At 38.2% G+C, this 27,290-nt stretch overlaps 2 protein-coding genes across 5 annotated transcripts; one reads left to right on the forward strand and one right to left on the reverse strand.

Moving 5' to 3' along the window:
- Positions 1 to 22: 22 nt before the first annotated feature.
- Positions 23 to 14,084, forward strand: hps4 (HPS4 biogenesis of lysosomal organelles complex 3 subunit 2). 2 transcript variants are annotated; one of them, XM_028824098.2, is made up of 13 exons: positions 23 to 153; positions 2,218 to 2,482; positions 2,664 to 2,754; positions 4,703 to 4,846; positions 5,540 to 5,647; positions 6,022 to 6,138; positions 6,329 to 6,423; positions 6,852 to 6,924; positions 7,727 to 7,848; positions 10,972 to 11,980; positions 12,413 to 12,542; positions 12,880 to 12,991; positions 13,099 to 14,084. In XM_028824098.2, exons 2-13 carry the CDS (start codon positions 2,451 to 2,453, stop codon positions 13,268 to 13,270), a joined length of 2,205 nt encoding a protein of 734 aa, XP_028679931.1. In that variant the 5' UTR covers positions 23 to 153; positions 2,218 to 2,450; the 3' UTR covers positions 13,271 to 14,084. The 2 variants fall into 2 exon arrangements, with proteins under 2 accessions (XP_028679931.1, XP_051777269.1); XM_051921309.1 differs by lacking the exon at positions 2,218 to 2,482 and having other exon boundaries at positions 62 to 153.
- On the reverse strand, positions 5,828 to 27,080 carry asphd2 (aspartate beta-hydroxylase domain containing 2). 3 transcript variants are annotated; one of them, XM_051921312.1, is made up of 5 exons: positions 26,961 to 27,080; positions 23,391 to 24,467; positions 21,663 to 21,776; positions 21,266 to 21,408; positions 5,828 to 5,867 (listed from the first exon to the last, which is right to left on the reverse strand). In XM_051921312.1, the coding sequence occupies exons 2-4, from the start codon at positions 24,211 to 24,213 to the stop codon at positions 21,299 to 21,301; spliced, it is 1,047 nt and encodes a 348-aa protein (XP_051777272.1). In that variant the 5' UTR covers positions 24,214 to 24,467; positions 26,961 to 27,080; the 3' UTR covers positions 5,828 to 5,867; positions 21,266 to 21,298. The 3 variants fall into 3 exon arrangements, with proteins under 3 accessions (XP_051777272.1, XP_028680182.1, XP_028680183.1); XM_028824349.2 differs by lacking the exon at positions 5,828 to 5,867 and having other exon boundaries at positions 16,939 to 21,408; XM_028824350.2 differs by lacking the exons at positions 5,828 to 5,867; positions 26,961 to 27,080 and adding an exon at positions 26,766 to 26,937 and having other exon boundaries at positions 16,939 to 21,408.
- Between the last annotated feature and the right edge of the window lie 210 nt (positions 27,081 to 27,290).

The raw sequence follows: 27,290 nt of genomic DNA on the forward strand, positions 1-27,290 counted from the left end.
GTCCCGCTCTGCCAGCTGACTACGGGTTATGTCCCTCACGCGCCGCCGTAGCTGCAGCACTTCCTCATGACTACATTCTTGTGATCGGCGGTGTTCCATGGAAAGGAGAAAATCTGTGTGGGAGTAAGACAAATCAAACAAGCAAGACGCAAGGTGAGTTGGGTTGCGTGTTGTGCTGCAAAATTAAATCCTGGTTCGTCGAGTAAGACGAGCTTCGCAGAGCGTCACCAGAGGCCAACGTTAGGCTGCCATGCAGTGAACTTTTCGGGTGAAGTAACACTTATGTGCAGTCGCGAACCGAGATTCGAAGGTAAGCAAGAATGTAAAGGACTATTACGTGGAAACGAACACCAGGACGCAACTGTATACAAATATACACCCCTCGACGATAAAAGGTTTCCACTTTCAGACCCCCGCTCTTCTATTGTCTGTTCAGTTGTCACAGTAAATATGAAAGACGTGCACCAGCTTGGTTAATTTAAAATTAGGGTTTAAAGACTACACATCTAAAGTTTTAAGTTATAGATGGATCGCAGTTCTTTCATGTCCCCAGTTTCCAAAATGTTAGCCATCGGCTTACAGAAACTTCAATAGCAATCGGGGACGTCAGATCCAATTCCAGTAGTTACTGCCAACAAGTTTTTAAAAGAATTTCCTGGGAAATTATGATTTCTTTGCTGTTAGGATCACTTGTTTTGCGGACTACAGTTAATTGAGTGGGGGTGTGGTTTTGTGAAAATTGAAAGAAAAAGTGCACATTTTGTAAGAATTCAACTGTGTGCGACTTGTTTATATAATGTGTTGGCTGGGATTGGCTCCAGCAGACCCCCGTGACCCTGTGTTAGGATATAGCGGGTTGGATAATGGATGGATGGAGGTTTAAGTCAAAACTTGTACTGTGGAGATGACAGACCTGTACTAGATGAGATGTGTGAGTGGAGGTTACAGTCTTGCAAGAAAGTACAGTGGACCCTTGACTTACGAACTCAATTCGTTCGCGAGGGCTGATTGTAACTCAAGTTGGTTGTAAGTCAAGACTATTTTTCCCATAAGAAATAATGGAAATACCCATAATGCGTTCCGAACCTCCCACTGCAACACTTACTTAACCTTTTCATAATAAAAAAAGGGTTGTATAATGTGCATAATTTACCAAAACACCAATAATTTTTCTAATGTACTAACCAAAAAGTAATAAAAAGTGCCTAGCCTACCAGAAACAACAATTTCATACTGTACTCACCATTTAATTTGACATCTTTGGGCTGCAGGAAGGGAGGAGGATGATAATGAAACTGAAGGCTTTTTAAAGGCTTTCTTTAACTTGCGCTCAGGCATTTGCAATCATTTCAATAGCTTCTTTTGCGTTAATTTTAATCTCCTCCTGCCTACAAGTTATTCTGACAAGAATTTTTCTCAGCATTTCCTTGCGATGATACAAGGAACTGTTTCTGAACTGTTCTGAGACGACCCCCCCCCCCCCCCCCCCCCCCCCCCCCCAATAGGAACGACATGCTGAAGTGCGTGCTGAAGTGCGATTGCCGCGACTGTGGAAGCTTGCTTGTCCATTGCCGGGCAGGGATATCACATGCATATCACCCATCGATATCTTTTCTGTTTGCTTTGGCTGAGAGACTCAGCACAGCTTTAAGCCGGCTGTTAACAGATACAGATAAACAGTCTTCCATACGGAGTTTGGACTTTGGCATGTCTTCTAGTTGGGGGAGGTCCCAAGAGAGTTTACAAACCTGACATTTTATTGAATGAGTGCCGCATTAATAGGAATGTTTCTGTTTGTTTACAATCGCGCAAGCGGATACACGTGGCCGCATTCAGGTCGTAACGCAAGATGTTGGTCGTAAATCAAAATAAAAATTTTGGTCGTAAATCAAGTTGTTCGCATGTCAAGCCGGTCGTATATCAAGGGTCGACTGTATTGTGTTTTATGATGCTTTGTGTCAGGCATACGGTGCATGTAGCAGATAGACACCGGGGTTCAACAACTACTGCAGAGGCACTGAACTTTTGGGAAATCAGAAATTGTAATCGGCATAGAAGGGAGACTTTGACGCCTGCAGATGTGGCCTAAATGAGAGATACTTGCTGACAAGTGTATCTTGACTTCTCTTAATTTTCATCATATATGTCTGACTTGAACAGACTCTGCTAGTAAGCTAATGCAGATTTCTTGTCCATATGTTCTTTTTTTTTTTTTAGTGACAAACAATCAGAAGCTGACTTGACTCTTCACACATGATATTGAGGAGTGCAGCTGGAATGTTGGCTTCATGACTGATTGTAAAGGAGAGTAGAGGAAGAGGAGGAGTGAACGTATCAAAGGAGCATCAGTAGCAGGGTGGGGCTGGGTGAGGGGCCAGTCCTACTCCTCACTTGTCCTGTGTGGTTTATAGGGCAGGGAAGGGGTGCTGATCCTCAATCTGCCTTCATCAATGGCTGCCCAGCCTTCCCCAGATTTAAAGTGGTAAGTCTCACTACATGACTACTGATGAGCTGCTATGCTGAGCTGGTAGATGCTAGTTTCAATCCTTGTCTGAGTTGTGTTTTGAGGACAATAGCTATAGTTACAATGCCTTCCTGTTTTACATTCCTCTTTCCATGCATATCCGAAATCCAGTGTGGTAACTCAGAGATCCCTTTTCCAGGTGCAATTTTTTTTTCCTGTATGATGGATCAAAGGTTAAAGGTGAAGGAGATCTCACCAGAGCTGGAATTTGCTATTTCTACCCACCACAGGTAGGTATCTAACAAGGACATGGTATATAGTTGTACAAACAGTGTGGAGTACAGTACTACTTCATGATGACAATTCTAGAGGAGTCACTATTCATGGTAAAGAAGTCACTTTTCTACACTAAGCAGGAGTGGGATTTATAGAAGAGGCCAGGCCAGCTGAAAGAGTAGACAGGGATGTTGATACTGCTTGACAATGGTTAATACAGCTATTGAAAATGCTACCAGCTACAAATGACATCATTTTAAAAGTGAATTCTTTAGAAGTGTTAAAATTTGACCCAATAAAATTTAAAGATAAATGACTTTTGATATTTTACTCAGTAAAAAAAAAATTCTATTGATTTTTTTTAAACATTTTTACTGTTAATAAAAGAGAAACTGGAAACTATCATCACAAAAGTGTTTGCAAGGCAGGGATCAACCTTAGATAACTTGCCAACCAACTGCAAGGCACACTCATGAATGCATACATACATACACACTCCCACATACTGTATACAGTCTTGCAGCTTGGCAATTAATGTCAGTCTTCTGTACATTTAATGAAAAAGGAGTACCTACATAGATACAGGGGAAAACTCTTCACAGACTGTGACTGGCTTGCTCCTAAAACCTACTGTACCCCCTCATTCATTTTATAAACTAGCTTACTCCATTATATGGTCATAAGGACCCAAGTCTAATGTGGTGTAGTGCACTGGGTGCAAACCACAGAACCATCCTAAATTGGATGCTGGTCTCTTGTAGGGTTAATTCATTCAGAGCTTCACTGTGGAGACATATGTATCCTAAAGAATACATATCTGTTTGGTCTTGGTACCTTGCATTGCTGTTGTTTGCAGAGATGGTATCATCCATGTATTGTAATAGGAATTCCTGTGGAACTGGCAAGAAGTGGGCTAAACTTGTACAGGAGCAGTAGATAGAGATAGATAGAGATAGATAGATAGATACTTTATTAATCCCAATGGGAAATTCACATTCTTCAGCAGCAGCATACTGATACAATAAATAATATTAAATTAAAGAATGATAACAATGCAGGTGAAAAAACAGAAAAACAGACAATAACTTTGTATAATGTTGAATGTTAACGTTTACCCCTCTGGGTGGAATTAAAGAGTCGCATAGTTTGGGGGAGAAACGATCTCCTCAATCTGTCAGTGGAGCAGGACAGTGACAGCAGTCTGTCGCTGAAGCTGCTCTTCTGTCTGGAGATGATACTATTAAGTGGATGCAGTGGATTCTCCATAATTGATAGGAGCCTGCTGAGCGCCCTTCGCTCTGCCACAGATGTTAAACTGTCCAGCTCCATGCCAACAATAGAGCTTGCCTTCCTCACCAGTTTGTCCAGACGTGAGGCGTCTTTCCTCTTAATGCTGCCTCCCCAGCACACCACTGCGTAGAAGAGGGCGCTCGCCACAACTGTCTGATAGAACATCTGCAGCATCTTATTGCAGATGTTGAAGGACGCCAGCCTTCTAAGGTAGTATAGTGAAAACTTAAAGACATGAAGAAGCAGATGGGTGTGAATTTAAACTTTTCCAGGAGCAGGCCACTAAAATAAAGTGCAGTGAAGTGTGTGTTATCTTTGAAGTATGTGCAGTGCAGAGCCCACTAGAGCAAGGGAATCCTAAGTCGTATCATAGCAGACCGCTACGTACATACATTGCTGCAATTCAATCATTTCCTAAACCTGTAGCTTTTAAAGCCCTTGTAAGACAAAATTATAAAGCAGGAGAAAAAAAATAATCAACAACAATGAAAATGAAAGTAAAATTTGCATGTCTTGATAAGTGCAGTGATAGAAAATGAGTGGGATAAGAAACCCAGAGTGAGACAGATATTTTATGCGTGGAAAGAGTGGGTGGTATTACAAAGAAAGATTGGTGGTGTTATTTTTTGGAGCAAACCTTACAAATTAAAATATACCCTGTCTCTCTTGCAGACACTTCTTGATTATCAGGAGGTGCTATGTAGCCAAATTGCTGGCGTCATCCAGTGTGTCTCTGACTTGTCTGGCTCTCCACCTCGGCTCATCAAATTGCGCAAGATGAAATTTGCTATTCAACTTGATGGAACCTTCTTGTGGGTGAGTGTCTTACTTATCTCATAGGTAGAGCAGGAATCTTTTTGTTTTTTGCCAATGCACCAATCTGAAGAATTTCTTTCTCATGTATTCATTTATATGAGAATTACAGTGGAACGGTTAATTGTAAAATTGTTATACTGTTTTTCACAACAGGTAAGATCTAACATAAAACAATTTGATATCTTAAGTAAAATGTTTCTGTTTCCTCTGAAGATATTGGAGATGGTGGGGCTCAATCATGTCCTAATCCCAAATTCTGCAAGTTTTACTTTTAAGCCCTCTGAAATAAAAGAAGTGAAACTGAAAATGTTGTTTAGTCCTTGTGGAACCTTCTGGTTCTATCTTACAATGACCCTTTAATTTTTCTTCTTGATCAACTCATTTTGCCCTCCTCTCTTAAGGAGTCGGGGTGCGGAATGAGTCAAGGTATTCTGCTTTCTCATATTGTTATTTAATCTGTTTGACAACATTTGTGTATGATTCCCTTCTGCAATTTGTAAGGGTTGCTTTAGCATTTGAGGCGTTGAGGCTCTAACTGTATTCATGAAAGAAAAAAATGGAGAAATTTCAAATTTTACTGTTATATTGGAGAAGGTTTGATGTGGCTGTGACTTCATCTTCCGTTTTCTCAGGATTTTAAAATGGAGATGTCTGTAAAGCACACGGTTTTCTACTTTCTTTATAACCCTCCAGGTGCTGGGGTGTGCAGTCGAGCTTCCTGACATCAGCTGTACTCGTTTCCTGAAGCAGCTGATGGGACTGTTCCGCTTTTATCATGGCACCTTGCAGAGGACCTACCAGGTAGGGAGGGCTTTTTGCCAGCCCTGTGTGTTGTTAAGCCAGGCATATAAGGTTTTCTGTTCAATATATATATATATATATATATATATATATTATATGTATATATATATTTTTAAACTTTTGTATTGGTCAGAGGCCTAAGTTTCTTCTGGTGCATGAGTTTAGCCTTAAGCTAACTAGGTTATCCGTAGGATGTCTGTCATCAAACTCCACTGAACTGCTGAAAGACAATAGCACAGGAAGGCGACGTATCAGAGTATAACACTATAATGAGGGAAACATTGATAGCTTAACTGGGCTATGAACAGGAAACAATGTTTTAGGAATGTTTCTTAAGGAAGAACTTTTTTTTCTCCTTTGCCTCAACCTTGCAGGTCAGTTCACCAGAGGAGCTCTCAAGCAGCTGGGAGCGCTATGTGGAACACATTCAGAGTAATACCAATGATCTCCAGCATGTGTTTGGTGCCCTTCGAACTGTGGATCGAAACAAGGTGCTAAATAAATGTCTCTGAATGAAGGGATAACATTCAGCTAAGAGAGGAATTAGTTGCCAGTCTTCAAAATGGTCAGACAAGCAATGATGGCCCCTTTGCAAGAGGCTAACGTCCTTGTATAGGAATCAGGATGCATTGAAGGCTATGCCATTTGCTCAGAGTCAACTTTCTTTCTCATCTGTTGCAGGTGGAACCACTTCTGCTCCTTAAAGCTGCCCTAATTCTGCAAGCCTGTCAGCGGTGTCCTCTAGTAACAGCTGGGTGTATATTGTACAAGGGACGGTAAGTATATCTTTAACTATTCATCCTCCCCTTTCCTCTTTCTCTGTTTTTATTTACAAAGTAAAGTCTTCTCAAAACTGCATTCTTAGTGTGATATTAAATTTTACTAGCCCACATATCTTTGAGGACTGTACAAAAAGAACATGAATTTTTCCCCCTATGGCACTAACTAAGTATCTGTGCATCACTGAGCCAAACTATACCACCTCTTTGTATACTTTGATGGCAACAGTGGGGTCTGTTGAGTAGAGAATTTGGAACCTGTAACCCCCAGTGCTACTTCCAGCTTTGCCAATATGACTTTCAGCAAGTCATCTTTTTCAAACAGGATGTGGTCACTGTAAATTGGTCTCTATCTTGGTTAAACTTTGTCCACATCCAGCATGCTGCTCCCAACATTGGACCTTCATCGCAGTTGCTTTCCTCAGGGTTGTCAGCTCGCAACTTCCCCCAGACATCGCAGCCAGGATCCTGGTTCCAAGCACTGCAAATTGCAGCAAGGTAATACAAGATAATGTTTGTTATAATTAGCCTGTCTCTGAAGTTAGGTTAATAAGCTTTGCATTTTTGTTTTCTTTTTTCTGTTTTATACTGACTTGCTGCCAGCCAGTAGGTTGACAAGATCCTATCTATGACTTATAAAAAAAATATTTATAAAATAAGTTTTAGTGATTAGCATGTACAAAGCTACAAAGCAATAGAAAACAAAATTTAAAGTACAGTACTAGTACTACTGTACAGTACAGTTAGTGTCGGGCTAGATGAATATCTAGAACTCTTACAGTAAGTGAACTAGTTTGATAGTTGATTGGGTCAGTACAATTTCAAATGTTTTGAATCATTTAATTGTTTAGTAGATAACTTGTTGGTGCTGTACAGTATGAAATTTACTATATAAAGAAAAAGTTAATTGATTGGGCTGCTAATGTGCTTGCTGGATACTGCTTGGTCTACAAGTTGAAACTTGAACTTGGAACTAACAGTAAAATGCAATGTTTTTAATTATTCTTGAGAACTGAATCAGAACAAAGGAGTTATAATGATGAGAAAACTGTTTACTACATGGACATGGATAGTCTATAAATGAAAAGTATGATATTGAGTATTGCATACAAAAAAAATAGTTTTTAAAGTAAGCATGTAACAAATCATATATAAAAGGTGGGTACAAGGACAAAAGGACCTTCATAAATTTAAAATACATTCAAAACATGATTGCTTCATAAAAGTTTGAGAATGGCTAAGAATTGCAGAAGTTCACTGCTTAGTCTAATTATTATTTCATATTATGTTTTACTCCCAGGTCACCGAGGATGACGTACGAACAGAAGAATCCGAGTTTGTGGGTGTCAGTACACTACCTGTATTCCTAACTTCAATAGAAACTATAGAGCTTGAGCAACACCCTGTAAACCACTGGAACAGGTACACAAATGACTGCAGTAGAGCTGTGAACATTAGATATTAGATTGGTACAGTGTTTGTCACTCGTTAAGTGGAGGATTGATATGCACATTTTATATGATCTAATGTATTAATATAGAGATAAAAACAGTACAGTTGGTATACATTATATGTTATAGTACATCATGCAACATGAATTAAAGAATATTTTTGTAATTCAAATAATTTTAAGATTTCCCCTGAAATTTAGTAATTCACTGTGTTGTTTAATTTATGTAAACAAATGTTTTCTAAATTACACAGTTTCTATCTGTAGTGTTTGACCACTATATATTGTGTATGCACCTAGAAAATTAGTTCCTCATCTGTTTTTCTTATAATGGTGAGCATGTTCTTAAGAGTTGACTAACTGTCCTGGAGGTGACTATTACTTAGTTTGCTTCTCACGACACCAAAATAAACCCGATGAACAGAATCTAATAAATATTCACTTGCAACACTCATTGGTGGAGCAGAGAAGTAATTTGTCTCCACAGCTTCACGAAATGTACTTGATTTTGTAATATACTTGTGTGTTCATGAATTTTATTGCAGTAGCCTCTGCATATTCTTTTTAAGACAGTGAACATTAGGTATGTGTTTACTCACACCAAACTGTACATGCATTGTTTTTCAGAAGGCCCATGATAGACTAAATTGATTTAAAGCATACAGTAATCTACAGTTAGCATAGGTCTATCAATGTTTTAATCTCTGTCTGTTGCTCTTGCAGTCTTTTTTTCTCATATGCAAGGCTAATAATTGCATTGGAGAAAGTAATGTGTATCTGGCAAGAATTACGCACCTGTAAATATTAGTTTGTTATGCTTCCTGTTTGTAGGAATAGGTGTATTAGTGTTCCTCATCCTTCCTGGAGAGTATGTTTGCTTAGTCCTATAATTAGATTAGCAGTAGACTCTTCTTCACAGATCATGGGCAAACAATAGAAGCAGTAGACCCTATCAGTCTGCTTCCACACTTTTCAGAGCATAGCAAGTGATATCTTGATTTCATCATGTCCAGAGCAACAACACTACACTGTTACTGTGTCCACACCTACATCAAATGGCCTATTGTGTGAGCCTGCTATATTGTTTCCAAGTAGTTCAGCTAATAGCAAAATCACTCCTTTGGTTTTTCTGAAACTGAACCCTGAAATTGGATATTTTATGTTGGAGCAGTCATTTTGTTCTTGCATGGTACAGTAATAGGCCCTGTGGTTGCTTTACAAATAATGCTGCCAGCACAGGCTCTGGATCCCTGAGACACTATGAATGGATTAAGTAGGTGTGAAAATAAATGGATTTATGTATTGGCATGAAGTTTATTGTATCCTTAATGCAATCCGATTTAAATTTCAAATTTCCTCATGTCAAGGTTTTTGTATATGGAAAGTATTCACCCTTGATCTCCCAGACTGCTGCCACAGAGTGTTGTGTTACAATACATTACATATAATATTGTATGGTTAACAAAACATGCTTTATGTTCTGATGGACTATAATCACTTTTTCTAAAAAAGTGAATAAAAATATAAAACTCAAAAATTCCACTTTGTAAAGTACTTAGCCTTAGCATGTATGATTATTAAACCGCACAGTCAAACGTATGGCCATTTAATTTGAACAATCTGTTAATTTGAACCCACCTTGAGCATTTAAGCTGAATTTACCATGCAAGTCTAAAAACATCTGTCTCTGTGAGATTACAAAGCAGTATGATGACAACAGCACTTCCTCACGAACTGAGGAATAGATATGATGACACAGTTCAAATTACAGAGAAAAAGTTCCAAAGAATATTCAATCATTTACCAAAAAATGGATATACACCTGCCCAGACGTTTTAACACAGATCATTACCCAAAAGTCAACAATTACGCAAAAATAAAATTGGTTAGAGAAGTTATAAAGGGGCTAAAAACAACTAAGAATTTTCAGTGTGCCACAGATGAGAATGGAGGAATTGAGTTTGTCAACAAGTGGTTCATGTGCTCCACCATCTGGGATGTATAGTAGAAAAACAAGGAAGATGCTATATTTCAGAAAAGCATATAAATTGGCAAAAAAGCACACAGTAGTCCCTAAAAGAACATATAACAAATTTTGTGGCAAAGACAAAAATTGAAATGGTTGAAGCAAAAAAATAAAGAAATACTGGAGAAATACCATCTACAAAATATCTAAAGTTGTGACATATTATAATTCATATTTCGAAAGGACGACTACCAAAACAAAGCCAAAAGCTACTTTTGAATGGGTTAAAAATACAAAGATAATACTTGACTTGTCCAGTCAAATTCCTCACATTCCATTGAAAATCTGCTGTAGAAACCTAAGGTTGTTATAAACCATGCCTTCTCAAATAACCTGCACAACTAAAATGCTTTTTGCAAGGAGGAAAGGCAAATATTATACCTACAGTACAATATGTGAAAAACTGGTTACAACATTCCATGAATGACTTTGAGGATGTAAATTTTGGAAAAACGGCATCTTCCAAATAATAAATGTCCAAGGGCTAAACCAGGTAAAACTTTTTCAAAGCTAATTTTTCAGTTTTGTATTTTTAAGTGAATTTTGTTTTACAAATAATTATGGCCTACCACAAAGGAGGTGTTAGCTATAAAGCAGACTTGCACAAAATATCTTTATATAGTACAAGTCATTTTTGCAATGTATTCAACTCCATTTTGAATGTTGTATTATCTACTGCGCTTTTCAAAAGCGAAGTGACCCTCAGAAGTGTTGATATGTGCACCAAGTGGACCTTTAGCCATCTTTTTTGAACTTCTTTCTTTATGAATTAGACATATAAGTTGAAGTGCAGCAGACAGGAGGAAGCATACCTGCATTACTTATCCAAATTGTGTCATTTTGCATCTGGAACATCTGTTTCCATAAGTAGCAGGTCTCACAAGCAAGTCAGAAATGGTATGTCTTTGTTAAAAAATGTTTCTTGGAAACTATAAAAATAATGAATCCACAAATCAAATATTTGGAAACTATAAAGGGCAACCTAAAATTTAAAATATTTAGGTGGTAGGGGGCAATAACTAGTCCCACAAAACAGAATGATTTTGTGTTAATACTTTTTTACTTTCAGGACGTCACCTTCTTTACTTCAAAGATCTGGAATGGGGAGATTACGTCTTTCCAGAACATTATCTGACACTGCTGCCTCAGATGATTCCATCAGGCAAGGTGATCAACTACCAAGAGCTCAAAGTCTTTTTGAAAGTAACTTGGTGGCATCCTCTGCTGGTCTTACTTTCTTGGAGCAGGTAGAGTCTTCCACTGAAATGGACTACCTGACCTTTTCCAGCTCCAGTCCCAGTACACCCCATAAAAGCAATGAATTTAAAGCTGGCATGTCTGTTGACCACATTATGCCCACCCAAGATGATGAAGAATCAACTTGGCCACCTTCTCTTGGACTGGAGACAGATAGGGCCAGTGAATCAGAAGGAAGGAAGTTTGACAGTCCCAAAGAAATTTGTGATGTGAGCACAGAGAATATGGAAAATAATACATTCCTTAAGGGCCCACAGGTGACAGTGAAACCTGGATGGGATTATCAAAAACAGTCCATCAATCCAAATCACTTTCATGATTCCAAAGACAATGACAGTACTCTTGATACAATCATGAAAATGCATGCAGGTGATCTGGAGGAGAAGAAGCTGACTGAGAGTGACATAATGGAAGATGAGCTGCCAGAGAAGGTCTGCAATAAGCACTCAGGGGCAAAGGAGCATTCCCAAGAAACAGAGTCATGCAAAGCAGACAGTAAGCTTCTGGATTTGGGGGACACAGGACCCACTGTTGCCAATGTATTGGAGCTTGTTGAGAAGCAGCCTAATTGCAGTGCAGAAACCAGAGTAGACAACATCATATTAGTTTCCAAAAACTTAATAGCAGAAGAGGACGGCGAGTACAGAGAAGAGGAACAGGACAGCACAGGATGCATTTGGACTACAGCTGAAGGGGAGAGTTATGATTCCCATGACAACTTAGTAGAGATGCGGCTTTATCTGCATTGTGTGAAGGAACTAACCTTATGCCTGCTGGTCAGGTGTGAGTTCATAGAAGATAGAGAAGCCATGGAAAAAGTGGTAAGAATTCTGAACTTCCTTAACTTCTTTGATTAATTTTAAACTATAGGTGTCCTCACATTTTGGGATATTTCAGTGGTTAACCTTACCAGGGCATTCACACGACCAGGTGGCTTGTGGTTCTTTTATGTTTAATATCTATATATGGCTATCATTTGACGCAAATGCTTATTCCTAGATATGTTATATGGCTACTTTATTAAATCTAAATCTGTCTATTCAATCCCATGTGTCAATTTTTGTCATATATTCTGTACTTCTTTTGGCCACAGCCCTCGTCCTTTTTGGGGTTGTACTCTTTCAGCCAGTAGAGATTTTGACACATGAAAGAATGCTCTTTGTACAAGCTGTTCTCTGTCCTGAGGCCCTTGGCTGTTTTAATAATCTGAAAGTGCCTGCAAGAGCTCGGCTTATTTAAAGTTATTTCTCCAGTACCACAGCAGCCTTGCTTCTCTGAATGGACTGGAGGTGCACCTGCGGGAGATGACTTCAGGGGAGCAGCCTCATGCAAAGGGTAGCTACACATTTGCTCACTATGACTGCATTCAGGACACACTCACCAGTAAGTAACACTGATTTGTGCCTTGTGAATTACAAAATAAGCTTCTGATTTAGAAACCACTCTCTGGGTAAAATAAAACACTGAATAAGTCATTAAACCTTCTTTTGCCTCCACTAAAGAAGGAAATGCTTTTCAGCTCAGAGGCCACCAAATGTTTTCACCATTGGTTTAAATACTTTACAAAATTGTGTTTTTTGACTGTATAAATAAGTTGCATGTGATAAGAGATGAGCATATTAAATGATCTTGTTTATGATTTGTCCAATACTTGTGGTTTCAAAATATACTCATTGTATCCAAGAAATGCTAATTTAAATTTATTTCTATTGTCTTACAGCAAATTTGTCCCTGGCTGGTGCAACACGCCTACAGCATACTTTTGTGCGGGCAGCTGCTCTGCTCCACAGTGATTTCACATGTAACACATCCCTGCATGAGACTATTGTGAGGTAGGAACTCTTGTGATATTGTCTTTGTGCCACTAAGGATTCCCTCCAAACATTGCCTTTTTTTTTTTTTTAACATTAACATTTTTGTCTTTGGTTTCTCGTCATAGAAATGCCTCAACTGCTGTCTATGGCATTCAAAACGCCACACAAGAGACTTTCTTTCAACAGTTGATGGCACCCCAGAAGAATTCTGGCATCCCTAATCCTCAAGACAGTGCTTTCTCTCTCCCCGGTAAAGCTAAACAGAAGTTGCTAAAACATGGTGTTAATCTATTATAAAGGAAATAAAGCAGGAAAAGTCTTGCAGTGAGACATAAAGACACCTGCTTCTCTCAGTGATTTTCTAATGGGACATGGAAGGCAGTGGAATAAATCCATCTGAACAGGAAAACACAGTGGAAGACATTTACTATTCAAGACTCAGTACATTTTTTGTTGCCATTTTGTAGTAGCTTATTCAGCTTGATTTTGTTTCTTCACAAATAAAGTAAGCTTTGACACAAGCCTATTTTTGGTGAACATGGAAAAAGCTTTTCACAACAAATATACAATTGTCAACAAACGCATCACTCTTCAGTTTTAGTAGTCCTTTTATATTAAAAATGGCTCTGCAGAGTGTTCAATGTTGAATACCTTAGAGACTAGGGACAAAAATATCCATTTGAGAAACAGTCCCTAATGACAATTGTGAGAAAATGGAGAGACTGATCTTAAGTGAGTTTCCTCATTCCAGTTTGCTCAGAAAGGTCTATTCTTCCACTTTGTAGCAAGTTTGCCAAATAAAATCTATATAAAGATCGAAGGGGTATATATTTGCTATTAAAGGTTCTTTTAGTTATAAAATATACTTTAAAATTATTTTTTCTAAAAGAATAGTACCGAGTATTCATGTGTGTTTTATAGTTTGACTTGATGTACAATGTATGCTCCATGCTATGCTAGGATTCTGATTGCCACTGATCAAGGTAAATTTAGTTGGCTTTAAATTGAATAAAAATGAATAACAGTTATAAGCAGTGTTAACACTGTGCATACATAGTACAGATGTTTAGTTGAACAATATTGTACAACACGGAAAAAGTTGTACAGTAGTTTTGTAACTGATATATTTTTGAATGAGAGATGAATGATGTTACGGTTATTCAACTCACTGGGATTGTAAGCAGGAGTTTGTATTGTTTTTGAAGTGTTGTCTGTATATTAAGGCACACAACCTCTAAACCGAACCCATTACTGCAATCAAAGGAGAAAAAAAAGCTGGGCCTTATATAGTACTAAATACACTGTATGGTAGAAACTGTTAATTCATCTTTGCATTCTTTTGCCCAGTCTATGGGAACAAAGACATTGGTGGTAAAGCCATCTGTAGGTTTTATTTATTACTGTCTTCTTAATTGGTTTCAGCTTGATAAAGATTTTTATATTAAGGAGGGGAAGGTAAACTTACATTTGGCTGGGGGTGGGGGGGATGTAAGTGGTTTTGAATTGTATTTAAACTGCCTATTAAATGCTATTTGGTAAGAGTTTATAGTTGAGACTTCAAAGGCACCTTTACCTCATATTTGGTTCTGTGGTAAATTATTGTGATAAAAACACCCATATCTAAAAACTTGAGCTTGAGTTGTAGCCTAATTTGCATCTAACCTGAACAAGTGGTACTTAATATGTAGTACTGTATATCCTTTAAATTGCCAGTGTTTGCTTGCTTATTTTACAGTAGTTCCAATGGCAATAAAAAGTGTACAGATTTACTTTTTTATGTTTCACAGAAACATAATGGAAGAATCAAACAGCACAAAGTACAAGTTTTTAATCATTCACTCAATTGCTATACATGTTTGTATCCTGCTCAGAGCTTGTAGCACATGATGGCACTAGACTAGGTTATCACATTATTACCTGAGACAGACCAGATGGATTCATTTATTATAAGTTTGTAAACACATGCCTGAGGCTAGGAACGTCTGATCCTTGGTAAGAAATTCTAGTGTAAATTTCAGCAAAATCAGTCTTCAACGTTACAGGATATCATGCAAGTTATATACTTCAATGTGACACACCTGCTCCTTTTTATTTAACGGCTTGCTTAAATAAGTCTCATCACCCTATTTGCAGGTCCATAGATTCAAAATACTTAGTTCATATTTCTTCCTAATTTCCCACATATGTTCCTACATATATATGATATCATACATACTGGATTGCAACCTAGGTACAAAAATGTATTTTCAACAACTGCTTCATATGAGATAGCCTCCTTAGTTATTTTGAAATACAGCTACAGCATTGTAATAGTTTATTTAGTAGATGCCACTGTCTAATGTGGATTACAAAATAAAAAAAAATCCATACACCTTGATTGATTAGAATATACCAAGTAGGCAAGCAATAGACATCAAAATTTGAGTACAAGAAGTCTATTACTACAGTGTACCTGTAGGCATCAAGTAAAACCAAAATTGTTTGAAAGGCAGATTGGGTTAAGAAAACAGCAAAGGATTATAAATTATAAAGTAGTATCAAAGTACATTCTAAAGAAAATTGGTTCACTTAAAGTATACAAATAGGTTCACGATACATTAGTTGCTGATAAACCGAATGCTGTGTCATATGCACTAGTATCTGTATATGGAAATTGGTTGTCTATCACGGATCTATAGTATTTATCAGAAATAACTGAATTGTCTACTTAATAAGAACGCTAAAGAGACATAATATAAATGTGTCTGATTAACTGACACTTGCAAAATCAGTATATTTCCTTAAAACAGGATCATGCAGGTTGTATGAGAAGAAGCCAAATAACAGAATTTTTATGAGAAAGTAGAGTTGGCCTCTGATTAAAAGCTCAGCTGGAACAAAAATCAGCAACCACTGCATTAAAAGTGAAAAATGTCTTGTTGTGGCTCTTTCCTCAAAGGAACTGACCTAAATTCTATTGTTTAAGTGAATGAAGTTAATTTAATTACATTGGTTATATAACAACTTTTAAATAATTTATGGTGGTATTATTTAAGAAGGTCATTCGGGCACTGACATGCCTGTAGTTTTCAAATACTGAGTATGAAAAGATATAATACTGTGTAATATGCAAGAAACAAACTTAGTTAGTTATAATTGATGATTTTTATATATTTTTTTTCCTTTCCCTACACAAAATAATTACAGACTTGGTACTGAATTGGTTAGCATTGCTTCCACATAGATATAGTGGTCTTGAGTTCTAATCCTAGTCAGGATAAAGATGGTGTGGAATATGTATATTCTCCCTGTGTCTGTATGGGGTTTTCTCCTAGGTGCCAAACATGTGCATGTTAAGATTATGTGACAGCTGTTTTGTCCTGAATGTGTGAGAGTATACTGTAGTAGATGTTTCCTGCATTATATCAGAGCTGCCTTCCAAGCTCAAGCCCGCATGAGCCTTTCCAGGATTAGTCAGGTTTAAAAATAGATGAATGGATGCTTACATTTTTTACATTAAATAAAAGTGTTCTTAAGTTTTGAAATTCAAAGCTGAGATTTGCAGGTGCCTAGACAATTGTCTGTGTCAGGTGTGAAAAGCTATTACAAGTACTTCCCAAAATGCCAACATGATTATGAATATGTCAATGTAAATAACATGACAGGAAGTGCAGACAATTCAATGGTGCAGTTAACTTATCTCCATTATGTGCACACAGCAGTCACAAATTTTCAAATAACTGAGGTTAAAGTGAGTTTTCCAGAGTTAGCATTATACAAAGAGATGCAATTTGTACAGATAACTCAAGAGGAAATCTAAGTGTATTTCAGGTGTACACTTTAACAGTATGTCTAAAGGCCACCCATTGAAAACACGACGTTCAAATCACACACATGAAATTTATGTATATGGCACAAGGTTGATGAAATATTGAGTTAAAAGTAATTCTTCCATCACAATTTTTTCTCATGTAGATGCAGACTAGTTAAATGAAAAGCAATTTAATGAAAATGCAAAGAAAACATACACAAGCACAGTATTAGTGGAGGGTTGGAGTAAGACAAGATACCCAGTCTTTCATTCCACACGATGACCTGTTCATTTTAAAATGAAAAATGGACAAGTAGCATAATATGCTGTATCAATGACTGGACAAACTGCAGTACACAACAAAAATGGCATTTGACTATTTTCAGCACACTTCAAGGCAGCAATAGGAACTGTGTGTTTCATCACTAAAGGATTTCAGCTAGCTTAGGAAAGCTGATCTCTATCATAATTTTATTCTAGGTACTGTATTGTAAATTGTAGGGAAGGGTCTTACTCCATTTAATACTTTTCTCTGTGAGCCACACAGTGTTTTCAGAAAATAGTAAAGAAACCAGACAACATACAGCAGCTCTCAATGGGTGCCTAAAAAGGCTACTTCAAATCACCTACTCAGAATAGTGGTTCAACTTGAACGCCTTACAGCTGTATCATGCTAACTAGCAATGCAGTTCTCTTTATAATGTTGGAAGATGGGTATACTGTAGTGTGGTAACTCTAAAGCAGGAGATTGTTGGCTGTCAAGGCAGAGCTTTCCTTTTCATGTCTAAGAGGCTGCTGCTTTTAAAATCCAATAAACATAACTCAGAACGTACCTGCTGGTTCTCCCTGGGGCATCTGAAGGGAAGATAACCCATAAAGGTTGTGTCTGTAGATGAAAGGATCCCTTAGATCCCGTTCATGGATGTTCAGTATCTATCTCATGAGCTGTTATGCCAGTCTGGTAAGGGGGCTGCCTGCTGCAAAGCAGGAAAATAATAAGTAAACAGATGAAACATTGTATGTCCAATGGCTGCCCTATATGTTAATAGCTGATTTCTCTATAGCAGATCTAACAAGCTTTGGTTGAAAAGTATTGAACATATACCCATTTGTCCATTTTACCTCAAACCTCTCTCTCTTTCTCCACAAAAGAATAACTATAAAAGAAAAGATGTTCCATTGCTATATACTGTCAAAGTATAGTAATTGAAACAACTACTGTAGCTTCTGAGATATGAAACTGTCTTTGAAGGACACCTTTTACTAAAATTATACAAAAGTTATGGCCAGAGTCTTTTGGTGAGACACTACTGCTTTATTTAATACGTGACAAAACATGGGGAAAACAGAATGCTACCATGAGGACATCTTGAATATCAACATACCCCCAGAAAAAGTAAGCCAGTTTCTTGCCATAAAGACACAGAAAAGACACAACATTCACTGGACAGACTAGCAGAGAAGCAGCAAGACTGTCTTGTGACATTTCATGTCTGACCGCTTGCAAAAACTTTGTCAGGTATAAAAATCTTAACCTTTTCAACTAGTAATACAATAACAACAAGCCACGTATGGACTGAAATGACATTTGTGTTCTGGTGTCAAGCATCAGCTGGAGCTTCTGGAAGGTAAGTAGCTGCAAGAAAGCATTTTTTTCCAAAAACAGATAAGCCTATTAATGCAACAGCATTTTGTTTTTCCCCTTCACTCCAACATCAATTCCCAATGAACAAAAACAAACATATTTCTCATTGAATGTTTTTCATAGTTCTATACGGTATTAGAGAATTATGATCCAAAATGGGCATGTGCACACATACTTAAATAAAAGGTGTCCTTTTCCTATGCAAAGATTATTAGATACAACAACATGCTTGTGTAGAATGATATCATGACAGTGCTGCATTTTTTGACCTGCTACATTTGTATAGGATGAAAGTATTCAGACTAGGTATCCTATAGGAGAGATTGAGCTTTGAAAGATGTTTTGTGCTTAAAGAAATGATTGGAATAGCAAGACAGGCAAAATGCCCTCATGGGTTAAATAATGACAAATTAGATGTAGCAAGTATGACAATAAATAAAACTGGTATAAAATGTGTTATGGGAGGTATCCAAAATGCTTTTTTACATGATTCAAATCGCATTTGAACAGTTTATAGCATCTCAAGTCAAAATGATTGTATTTTATTTACAGAATTTGCTGCATTCAAGTAGATATTAAAAGGCTTTGATTACTATTCAGCATCTCAAAAGAAGAAGCAGCATGCTTTCATATGCATTCATATTTAGAATCGGATTAGACTTTTCACTTTACATATTTTCAATTTCAGTGGTAATATTCACAGAAAACAGCAGGATAATAACATATTTGTGATCAATATGCTATGACATTGTTAGAGGTGGAGCTGGTCCCGACATCAAAAGCTAAAATATTTTAAATGACCAACTTTAGCTACCAAAATTAATTTTCTACTTAGAATAGAAATTAAATAATTCTCACTGTTCAAAATTCATATTAATGTTTCTTAAAGCACATGAATGCAGCATTACTAAAGAAATGTTATTTAAAAATAGTGTTGCTATCAAATGTGGTATTTCATCGTTATAAAGTATTCATATTTTTATGGCCAAATGTGTTAAGAACAGTATGCTTACTTAATAACTGTAAATGTTTTTACAGTACATTTGAAATTATAAATCTTCCCTGGGCATTACTAGCATTGGTGCCTTTCATAAAGCAAACTAGTTGTTATTAGATAGACAGGATCTAATAAGCTCTTGAAGAGAAAGGAGTTAAAAAGGAAAACTAAATACATCTTTGTTTGATTGTCTTCAGCCAGCAACACAAAGCTGTTAAGTAAAGCAGTACTACATCGGCTTGCAACTGCAGGTGTATAATGTAGGCAACCCCCACAGCAAAAAATAAGTATGACTCACTATGTGAGATCTTTATAAATAATGAAAAATGTGGGAAAATTATGGGTATCTCCAAGATTTAAGCAATACAGTAGATGCAGGTTGGCAGCAATGTTAAAAACTAACAGCCAAAAAATGGTTGGTTAAAATGATACTCTGCCCATGAGTACATGTTGAAAGACTACTGATGGGTAATGGATAAAAGTCAAAGGACATACTAATGTGTAAGGGAATCAAGACACTTTAAAAAGCAAAAAGACAACCACTGTAAAACTCCACAGAATTTAGTTTAGTCCTCCCAGAAGCTCCAGCGCAAAACTTGTAGCTCCATCACTCAGTTGTACAGCATAGTAACACTGCATTTAAAATACGGATTTGGAATAAAGTTACTTTGCAATCATTGCTCATCATATGTATTAAAGCACATAACCTGGAATAGCTTAAAATGCAAAAATGGTCTGACAAACCCTCTAAAAATGTCTCTAAATATCCTCACTTAAAATGCTGACATTGTGCCTAAACACAAACTCTTTTAACACATCAAACCCTAGGTTTCGTGTCTGAAACTTATAACAGTTTTCCACATAAAAGAGACACATTATCATGGGATCTGATCAATACTGTAACATAATGATTCCAAACACAATGTCACTTTAATCAGCTAAGATGTCACATTGCAGAAATGATAAGACTGTGTGTAGGTGTCACTTGCAGTATGCATTCAGCCTGAATCTCTTTTACGATAAATCTAAAGCTGAAAGACTTTCAGCAGAAACAAATAATGCATCTGCCAAAAAAATTATCACAGCTGTTTTCTGTTCAAGTGGAGTGCACAAAGCGTCGCTGAAATTTCTGTAAACATTTTAAGCAACTGTGTAACTGAAAAAGAAAATTGCAGCACAAGCTGCTAGTTCCCTTTACTGAGAGATGAACCTGGTTTGGTCCAGTCGTAATTTATTACACCCAAGAACTGAACATGCCTTAAGTGCCCAATCTGCTGCCGATTCTATATGCTAATCTACACATTTTAATGTCTACTTTTCCAAATGATTGCACCAACTTTTCCACAACAGCCTGGCCAATGCCTGCAGAGTAAACTTATTCAGATTTGTTTTTGTGTGCTGAAGAGAAAATTCAAAAAAGGGCCTTCATTCAAATAAGCCCATCAATCCTGTGCTTCACTTAACCCCTGAAGTAAGGCCAGACAGGCCAGCTGTACATAAACAATACAAAACACAAGTGTGCTATAGAAAGGATTGTGCTGTGCCAGATCTGAGCTTGGTATAAAGCGAAGGATGCCAGTTGCCATGTGCAGAAAGCAGGAGACCACCACAACGATTCATGGAGGAGAGCATCCATACCAAATTGAGTAACCTGGGCCATAGCTCAAGGTTTCTGGAGTCAATGATATACAATTCACAAACTCTCACTCTGCTGTCCAGTGGTCACAATACACAACTACAAGACCCTAAGAGAGTCAGTCTCCCTTCAGGATAGTAACAGAGCCAGAAAGAGCGACATAAGCGCTTCTTTACAGCCAAAAATATGGAAGTCTTAAGCTTTCATAGACGAAGAAAAGCTACCCCAGCCAACTAGCACCATCCAGCTTCCGGAAATCACCGCCCAGGGCTAAAAATGTAGTCCAAGGCCTGTCTCTCAGCTGCTGCAACATTTGGATGCCACAGGTCCACCATGAAGACCACTCGAGGGCCGTCCTCTGCACTTCCTAAAGGAAACACAGTCAGGTAAGTGTTTAAGGATAACCTAGTGAACAAGTCTTTTGGAAAAGGTCATGCAATACAATGTAAATTAAACCGAGAGAAATTGGTAGGAATCATACATAAATAAAAAATAACCTGAAAATTTTTAACAGGCAATAAGGCTGGCCATCTACAACATTTTATTGCTGTTTTAAGATTGCCAAGACAAAACAGGGCTGTGTTTGTGTCTGTTATTCAGACACCCGTGCAAACTACTCACCTTCATGAAAAGCTGTGTGCAGAAAAGAATCATCGAAAAGTAGGCAGCTGCCTTCTGCCCAGCACTGTGGTTCACCCCCAACTACTAGCTCACAGCCAGCAGGGATCCTGAGGCCTGCCAGCGGAGACAGAGAGAAACCACATTTAATTAAACCACAACAAGTTACTACATTGTGCACTTTTTGTAACCAGTCACTTAATCAAATGATGAGTAACATCACCCAGCAGTTTAAAGTATACTGATTATCAGCTAGCCTTTTAAAATACATTAGTTCATTTTGATATGCCACTAAAAAGGTGAATATTAAAAGGATGACAACAGTCTATGTGTGGCCTGAAAAATTACTTTTTTGGGGTACATATTATTGCATGCCTTCACCCAAAGGTATATATGTTAGTGCTTTTAAAACATTACACTTGAATAAAGCCCATTCAAACTACTCATTAATAGGCAAGACGAAGTACTTCAAAACAAGTTTTTGTGTAGTATTATCATTGTGGTTGGGGAAGTGTCTGGACAAATAGTAAGACTTTCAGCCCTCCAAATATAATACCAGACGGCATCTTCCTTGCTAGGTGAAACAGAAGGCATTTGTATTAATGATTACTGGCTGTGCTGCCCATCTAAGACAGGTTGATATATACGTAAGCAACGTAAACATCAGCATTAACATTTGCAATACAGTGTGTCCATCTAGTTGCTGTGTCTCTGTTACATACCATTTGGCACAGGATTCGTAAAAGCAGTGCTAATGTTTTGCAGAGACATAGCAACCAGAAGGACACATAGACACTTATCCTTATATTAAGGTGGATAGGCTAAGAAAGAAAATACATAAAGCCTTCAAATTGCCAGAGGCAAACTGTACCGTACCACATCTATAAGCTTACTTTAAAGTGGTGCTAACACAAGTGATGTGCAGAATATTGGCTGGTTTAAATAACCTTTTTAGCACAATGTATTTTGCAAAGAAACGGTTTATTTCTGGATGTGTGATAAAATGCCAAAATTAAATACAAATATCAGATTGTTTCTGAATAATTTACTCACATCCCAACCTAGCTTTTTTATTTGTGATTATGCCAAGATCTGACTTTTGTCAGATAGTGTCCAAATTATGTAATTAACATTTATACAAGCCCTAATCACAGCATCATCCGTAACAGGCTAACTTATAAGGAATGAACTGGACGTCAAGCCGTATATGTGTCAGGCCAAAAAAACACAAGAAGTATATTTTTTTGACTACACATGAAATAGCCATTTTTTGACTACTTATTCATGTAAATGCATGAAAGTTAGTCCACATACAATGGGAAAAGACAGTGAATGAACCAAACATTTCCTGAATACAGAAAGTGGCAACATTAGACCACAGATATATCTGACACAGGATCCTCATTATTAATGTAAGTGTTCCCATTGTATTTGGTTGTTTGTCATTGTTATCTTATCACCTTGAAATGCAGACTCCTCAAATGGATGAATGGAAAATGCATCCTAGAGTTACTACTTTTGGTGCAAATGTTATTTTCTTTTTTGTATGAAAAAGCTAATTTTTAACCTGGCTGATCTCACACAAATATCATACTTTTACTTTATGGTGACAGTAAAAACCTTTAAACAGTACAACCAAAGTGTTCAGGCAGAAAACAAACTATGAAAGATTAAGCTGTATGGTTAACTAGATGCACAAGACTATTTTATGTTCAGATTAATTATTCTTACCCAAGTGACAGCGGATGCGTACATTGGTAGGCCCATAGTGTTCAGTAATGAGTGTTCCAGGGGTCAGCACAGAGAAACAGGCATTTCCAAATACATTGTTCCCAATGAAAGTGCGCAGAGAACCAAGGATACGGTATGTTCTTGGGCAACGTCGGCAGTTCATGGGAACAGAAACACCCTGATTCACCAGATAGAATGTGTACCAATCACCATGTGGCGTGTTGTTGGCTTTCCAACCCTGTGGTGGTAGGCTGCAGTTGGAGAAGGCTTGATAGATTGCCTCAAATTCTGCAAGCAGTGTGGCAAAACTTCGTTCCAGCAGCTCAACGTCATGTTTCTGAGCCTCTCGTGAGAAGTAGGGAGCAGTGGGCAGATCCGGCAGAAAGAATACTTCTGGCTTCTGGATGGATGGACGGTTTGCAAGATAGCGACCCTGCTCCCTCACTCCTTTGTATACCCGGCCCATGCCAGACCAAGTGTATCGTTTGGCGTAATCCTGAAGGTTGAGGTATAATCTCTGGTTAAGTCCTTCACCGTGTGATGTGCATCGAAAACATTCCAGGGACTGGCAGTACGCATAACCATTCTGGGAGCCCTCCACATTATTATGTGGCCTCTGAAGAATTGATGCCATGGAGGCCCCCACAACTGCCCTATAGCTTCGGGGAGAAGCTGTTGGTTGCTCTTGACCTACACGATAGCAGTACCAGATAAAAAGCAGCATCAAACAGGCCACAGTAGCTAGAGCACTGGCTTCACAGTCCCGGACTGCATGTATGCCACCTGCTACCAGGTCTCTTAAACTATCTAATGACCATTCCATCTTGGCATCTGCAGGGCACTTAAGTCTTATGCTTTGCTGTTGGGTGTCTTCAGCACCTTCAGTGCAAATGTACTGTCAGCATTCATAGAGATGGACAACAACTGATGCTGGGTGTGCTGGAAAAGGTAGGCAGGCAGCAGAAATCCAAAAGGCAGTTTTCCATGGCAACAAGGAAAGCTGCCTAGCTCAGGCACAGCATAGATGCCTTTCTTCTAATGATGCCATGAGTCACTTTCATGGCTTAAAAGCAGGACCTGTAAATTAAAGAGGAGGAAAAAAAAATGAGTTAAGACAAAACACTGATGCTTTCTCCCCCGCTTTCTTTCACCAACTGGAGCAGATAATGAAAGTATTCATTTGGGTACACAATTAGATAAACTCAATTGCAAAACTTCAAGGTTATCATCACCTTTAAGTCAAAAATATATGTGTTTAAATACATTTAATATTAAGGGATGTCTCAGAGTGTAGGAGTGTTCATGTCTGTCAGTCAGTCAGTCAGTCATTTTCCAACCCGCTATATCATAACACAGGGTCACGGGGGTCTGCTGGTGCCAATCCCAGCCAACACAGGAACAAATCCCCAGGCAGGGCGCCAGCCCACTGCAGGTTCATGTCTGTCCTCCAGGATTTTCAAAACCACAAACCTGCATGATAGCAAAGCACATTTTTCTTGTTTCAAGATTTTGTGAAGGAGCTGCTGTCAGTCCCCAAATTCCTACCCCTAGGCATGTATGCCAACAACAGTCAGATTTTGCCTCTCTTTATCCATTTTGCCTCTCTTTATCCAATTTATTAATGTGAATTAACACATTTACTTTGTGCAACAGTGTACACAAGAACATATCCAAAACTTATATCCATGTGTTTTTGGTTGGTCACTTATTCAAGAATTTCAGCTAAACCATGTGTTACTTCAATTCTTTACTGAATAACATTGTTTAATCCTTTATCACTTTTAGCCAAGGTGACCTACGTGAATTCCTGTTTCTGTCTATAAACAGCAAAGTCATTTAATTGGGGTAGATGACATCAATATACAAACTTAATATGAATTACAAGTTAGTTCACAAGATTATCCTCCTCCCTGTGACAGAAGAAGGATACAGCTACTCAGATGAGAAACTGAGCAGGGACAATCAAGATTATCTTAAATGCAAATTCCAATGGGCATAACATGAAAAGACAGGAAGATTGAAATAATTTGTTATCAGGAAATGTTGAGAGTGTATCCAATGCAACACAATAAGATACATGACAGAGAGATTCATAAAGACCAAAAGGTAGACAAATGTCACCATTCAGTGAAAATAGGGAATAAAGACAATTTGTACCTGTGAGATACTTGCCAATTGTGCAGCAGAATCATTTGGTTCAAACTCAACATTGTGAAAAATGGGTAGAAAGGTTAAAGCAGACAAGTCCTCCCAAAAATGAAAAACTCATGAGATATGTTAAAAAAGTAATTAGAAAGACATGAATTAGGCACAACATACTGACAGTCAGGAAAACAGGTAAAAACTGACAGACATGAAGAGACAAAAGAAAGGAGTCTATTTAAAATTTTCAGATATAAACCATACAACTGTCAGAAAGGCATGGTTCAACAACATTAGATACACCAGGGCAGAGATGTTAAAACATTTGGAAAGTGAGGCAGCAAGCAAGATAGAAAAATGGGTAAAAGTTAGAAAGCCTTGATATATGTGTGTTCCTATCTGTAATTGTAATTGTGGGCAAATGACAAGCAAGTGTCAGTAAAGTACACTTGACAAAGAGAGACAACGGGTAGTGGTTATGACAGAAATGTGAGAGAGAGCACATGAGAACCGGATACAGACTAGAAATTTGAAACAGCAAGAGATGGACCAGAAAACAGTTTGAAAAAAATGTGAGTAACTTACGAAGAGAGTGACAGAAAGGCTTGGTTAAAGCGTAATATTGATTAAAGGGGCAGATATGAGAGGTGAGACAAACCAGAAATGAGAAGCATTGAGAAACGTTAAAAGCAAATAACTGACTGAATTGTTTTCAGATCAGTATTTAAATACTGTACAGGGAATACAGGCAATGACTGCCAACTGATGCAGACGGCATAACACAACAGCACGTCCACGTATTAAATTGTGACACATGCACTGTGAGAGACTATGAGGCTGAATTAAAAGATGGAGTCACACTGCTGAGAGTAACAGAAAGAAAGACGTTTAGACAAGTGAGCGGCAGGGGACCACAGGCGAAGTGTGAGATGGACATTGGTACACGCAGGCCGGAGAGGAAGACTAGTCGGCGATTAAAGTGAGATACAAAAACTGTCATGGTGCAAAAGGACGCGTGTAGATAAAAAAAAAAAAAGATGAGCAGCTGGAAAAAGAGCGAAGGATATGAAAATGAAGGAACGAGAAAGGAAAACGAACAGCAGTATAGCAAAGACTGACAGACAGAGGGGGTGGAGAATACCGGCAATTGGGTAGGCGTGAGAGAAATGAAAATGTCCAAAGGACGGGAAGCACTCGGACAAACAAATGTATACTGAGAACAGGGTCACTGACCGAACCACAGTCTGACAGATAGGCATAAAGGCAACAGACTGACGTCTCCAAGGGTGCGACGCAGTCCTGTTCTCATGCTGAAACGCGCTCTATTGCTTGCCGTAGGAGGATACACATGCAAACCGTGCACGTACCCCTCTCTCCTGCTCATACCTGTTTTCCCCTTGTCGCCCGCTTAAATGACACTCGTCTTACCTGCCTGCTGCTCCGTGTACAAACATCTCCGGTAACGCAACGGCGTTCCCAAGGCCGGCCGTGCCGGCGCCAGAAAGCACAACACCTTACTGGACTGGGACTACATCTCCCATAGAGCATTGCGTCGCACGCGTGCTCGCCACAGCTCATGGGTGGGCTCATCGCGCTGTGTAAGCATGCGCGGAATTCCGTGCGCGCGAAATCTTATGTTCTGTGGGGGAGTAACTACAGTATATGAAAGGTTGATATAACCGTTCTTTGCTGCAGGAAAAAAAACACATTAATTTGAGCAGTGCATTTGTTCAGAAAGTACATTTGACGGGCTTTTTG

The sequence above is a fragment of the Erpetoichthys calabaricus genome, chromosome 18 (genome assembly GCF_900747795.2).
Source record: "Erpetoichthys calabaricus chromosome 18, fErpCal1.3, whole genome shotgun sequence".
NCBI lineage: Eukaryota > Metazoa > Chordata > Cladistia > Polypteriformes > Polypteridae > Erpetoichthys > Erpetoichthys calabaricus.

Excerpts from the sequence above, each read along its gene's own strand:
- asphd2 (XM_051921312.1), bottom strand. The coding sequence starts at position 24,213 with ATGGAATGGTCATTAGATAGTTTAAGAGACCTGGTAGCAGGTGGCATA. Across the intron at positions 21,777-23,390 it reads ACGCATCCGCTGTCACTTGG|GCCTCAGGATCCCTGCTGGC; the intron begins GTAAGAATAATT and ends CTCCGCTGGCAG. Across the intron at positions 21,409-21,662 it reads GCACACAGCTTTTCATGAAG|GAAGTGCAGAGGACGGCCCT; the intron begins GTGAGTAGTTTG and ends TGTTTCCTTTAG.
- hps4 (XM_028824098.2), top strand. The coding sequence starts at position 2,451 with ATGGCTGCCCAGCCTTCCCCAGATTTAAAGTG. Across the intron at positions 6,925-7,726 it reads GCACTGCAAATTGCAGCAAG|GTCACCGAGGATGACGTACG; the intron begins GTAATACAAGAT and ends TTTTACTCCCAG. Across the intron at positions 12,992-13,098 it reads CTGCATGAGACTATTGTGAG|AAATGCCTCAACTGCTGTCT; the intron begins GTAGGAACTCTT and ends TTCTCGTCATAG.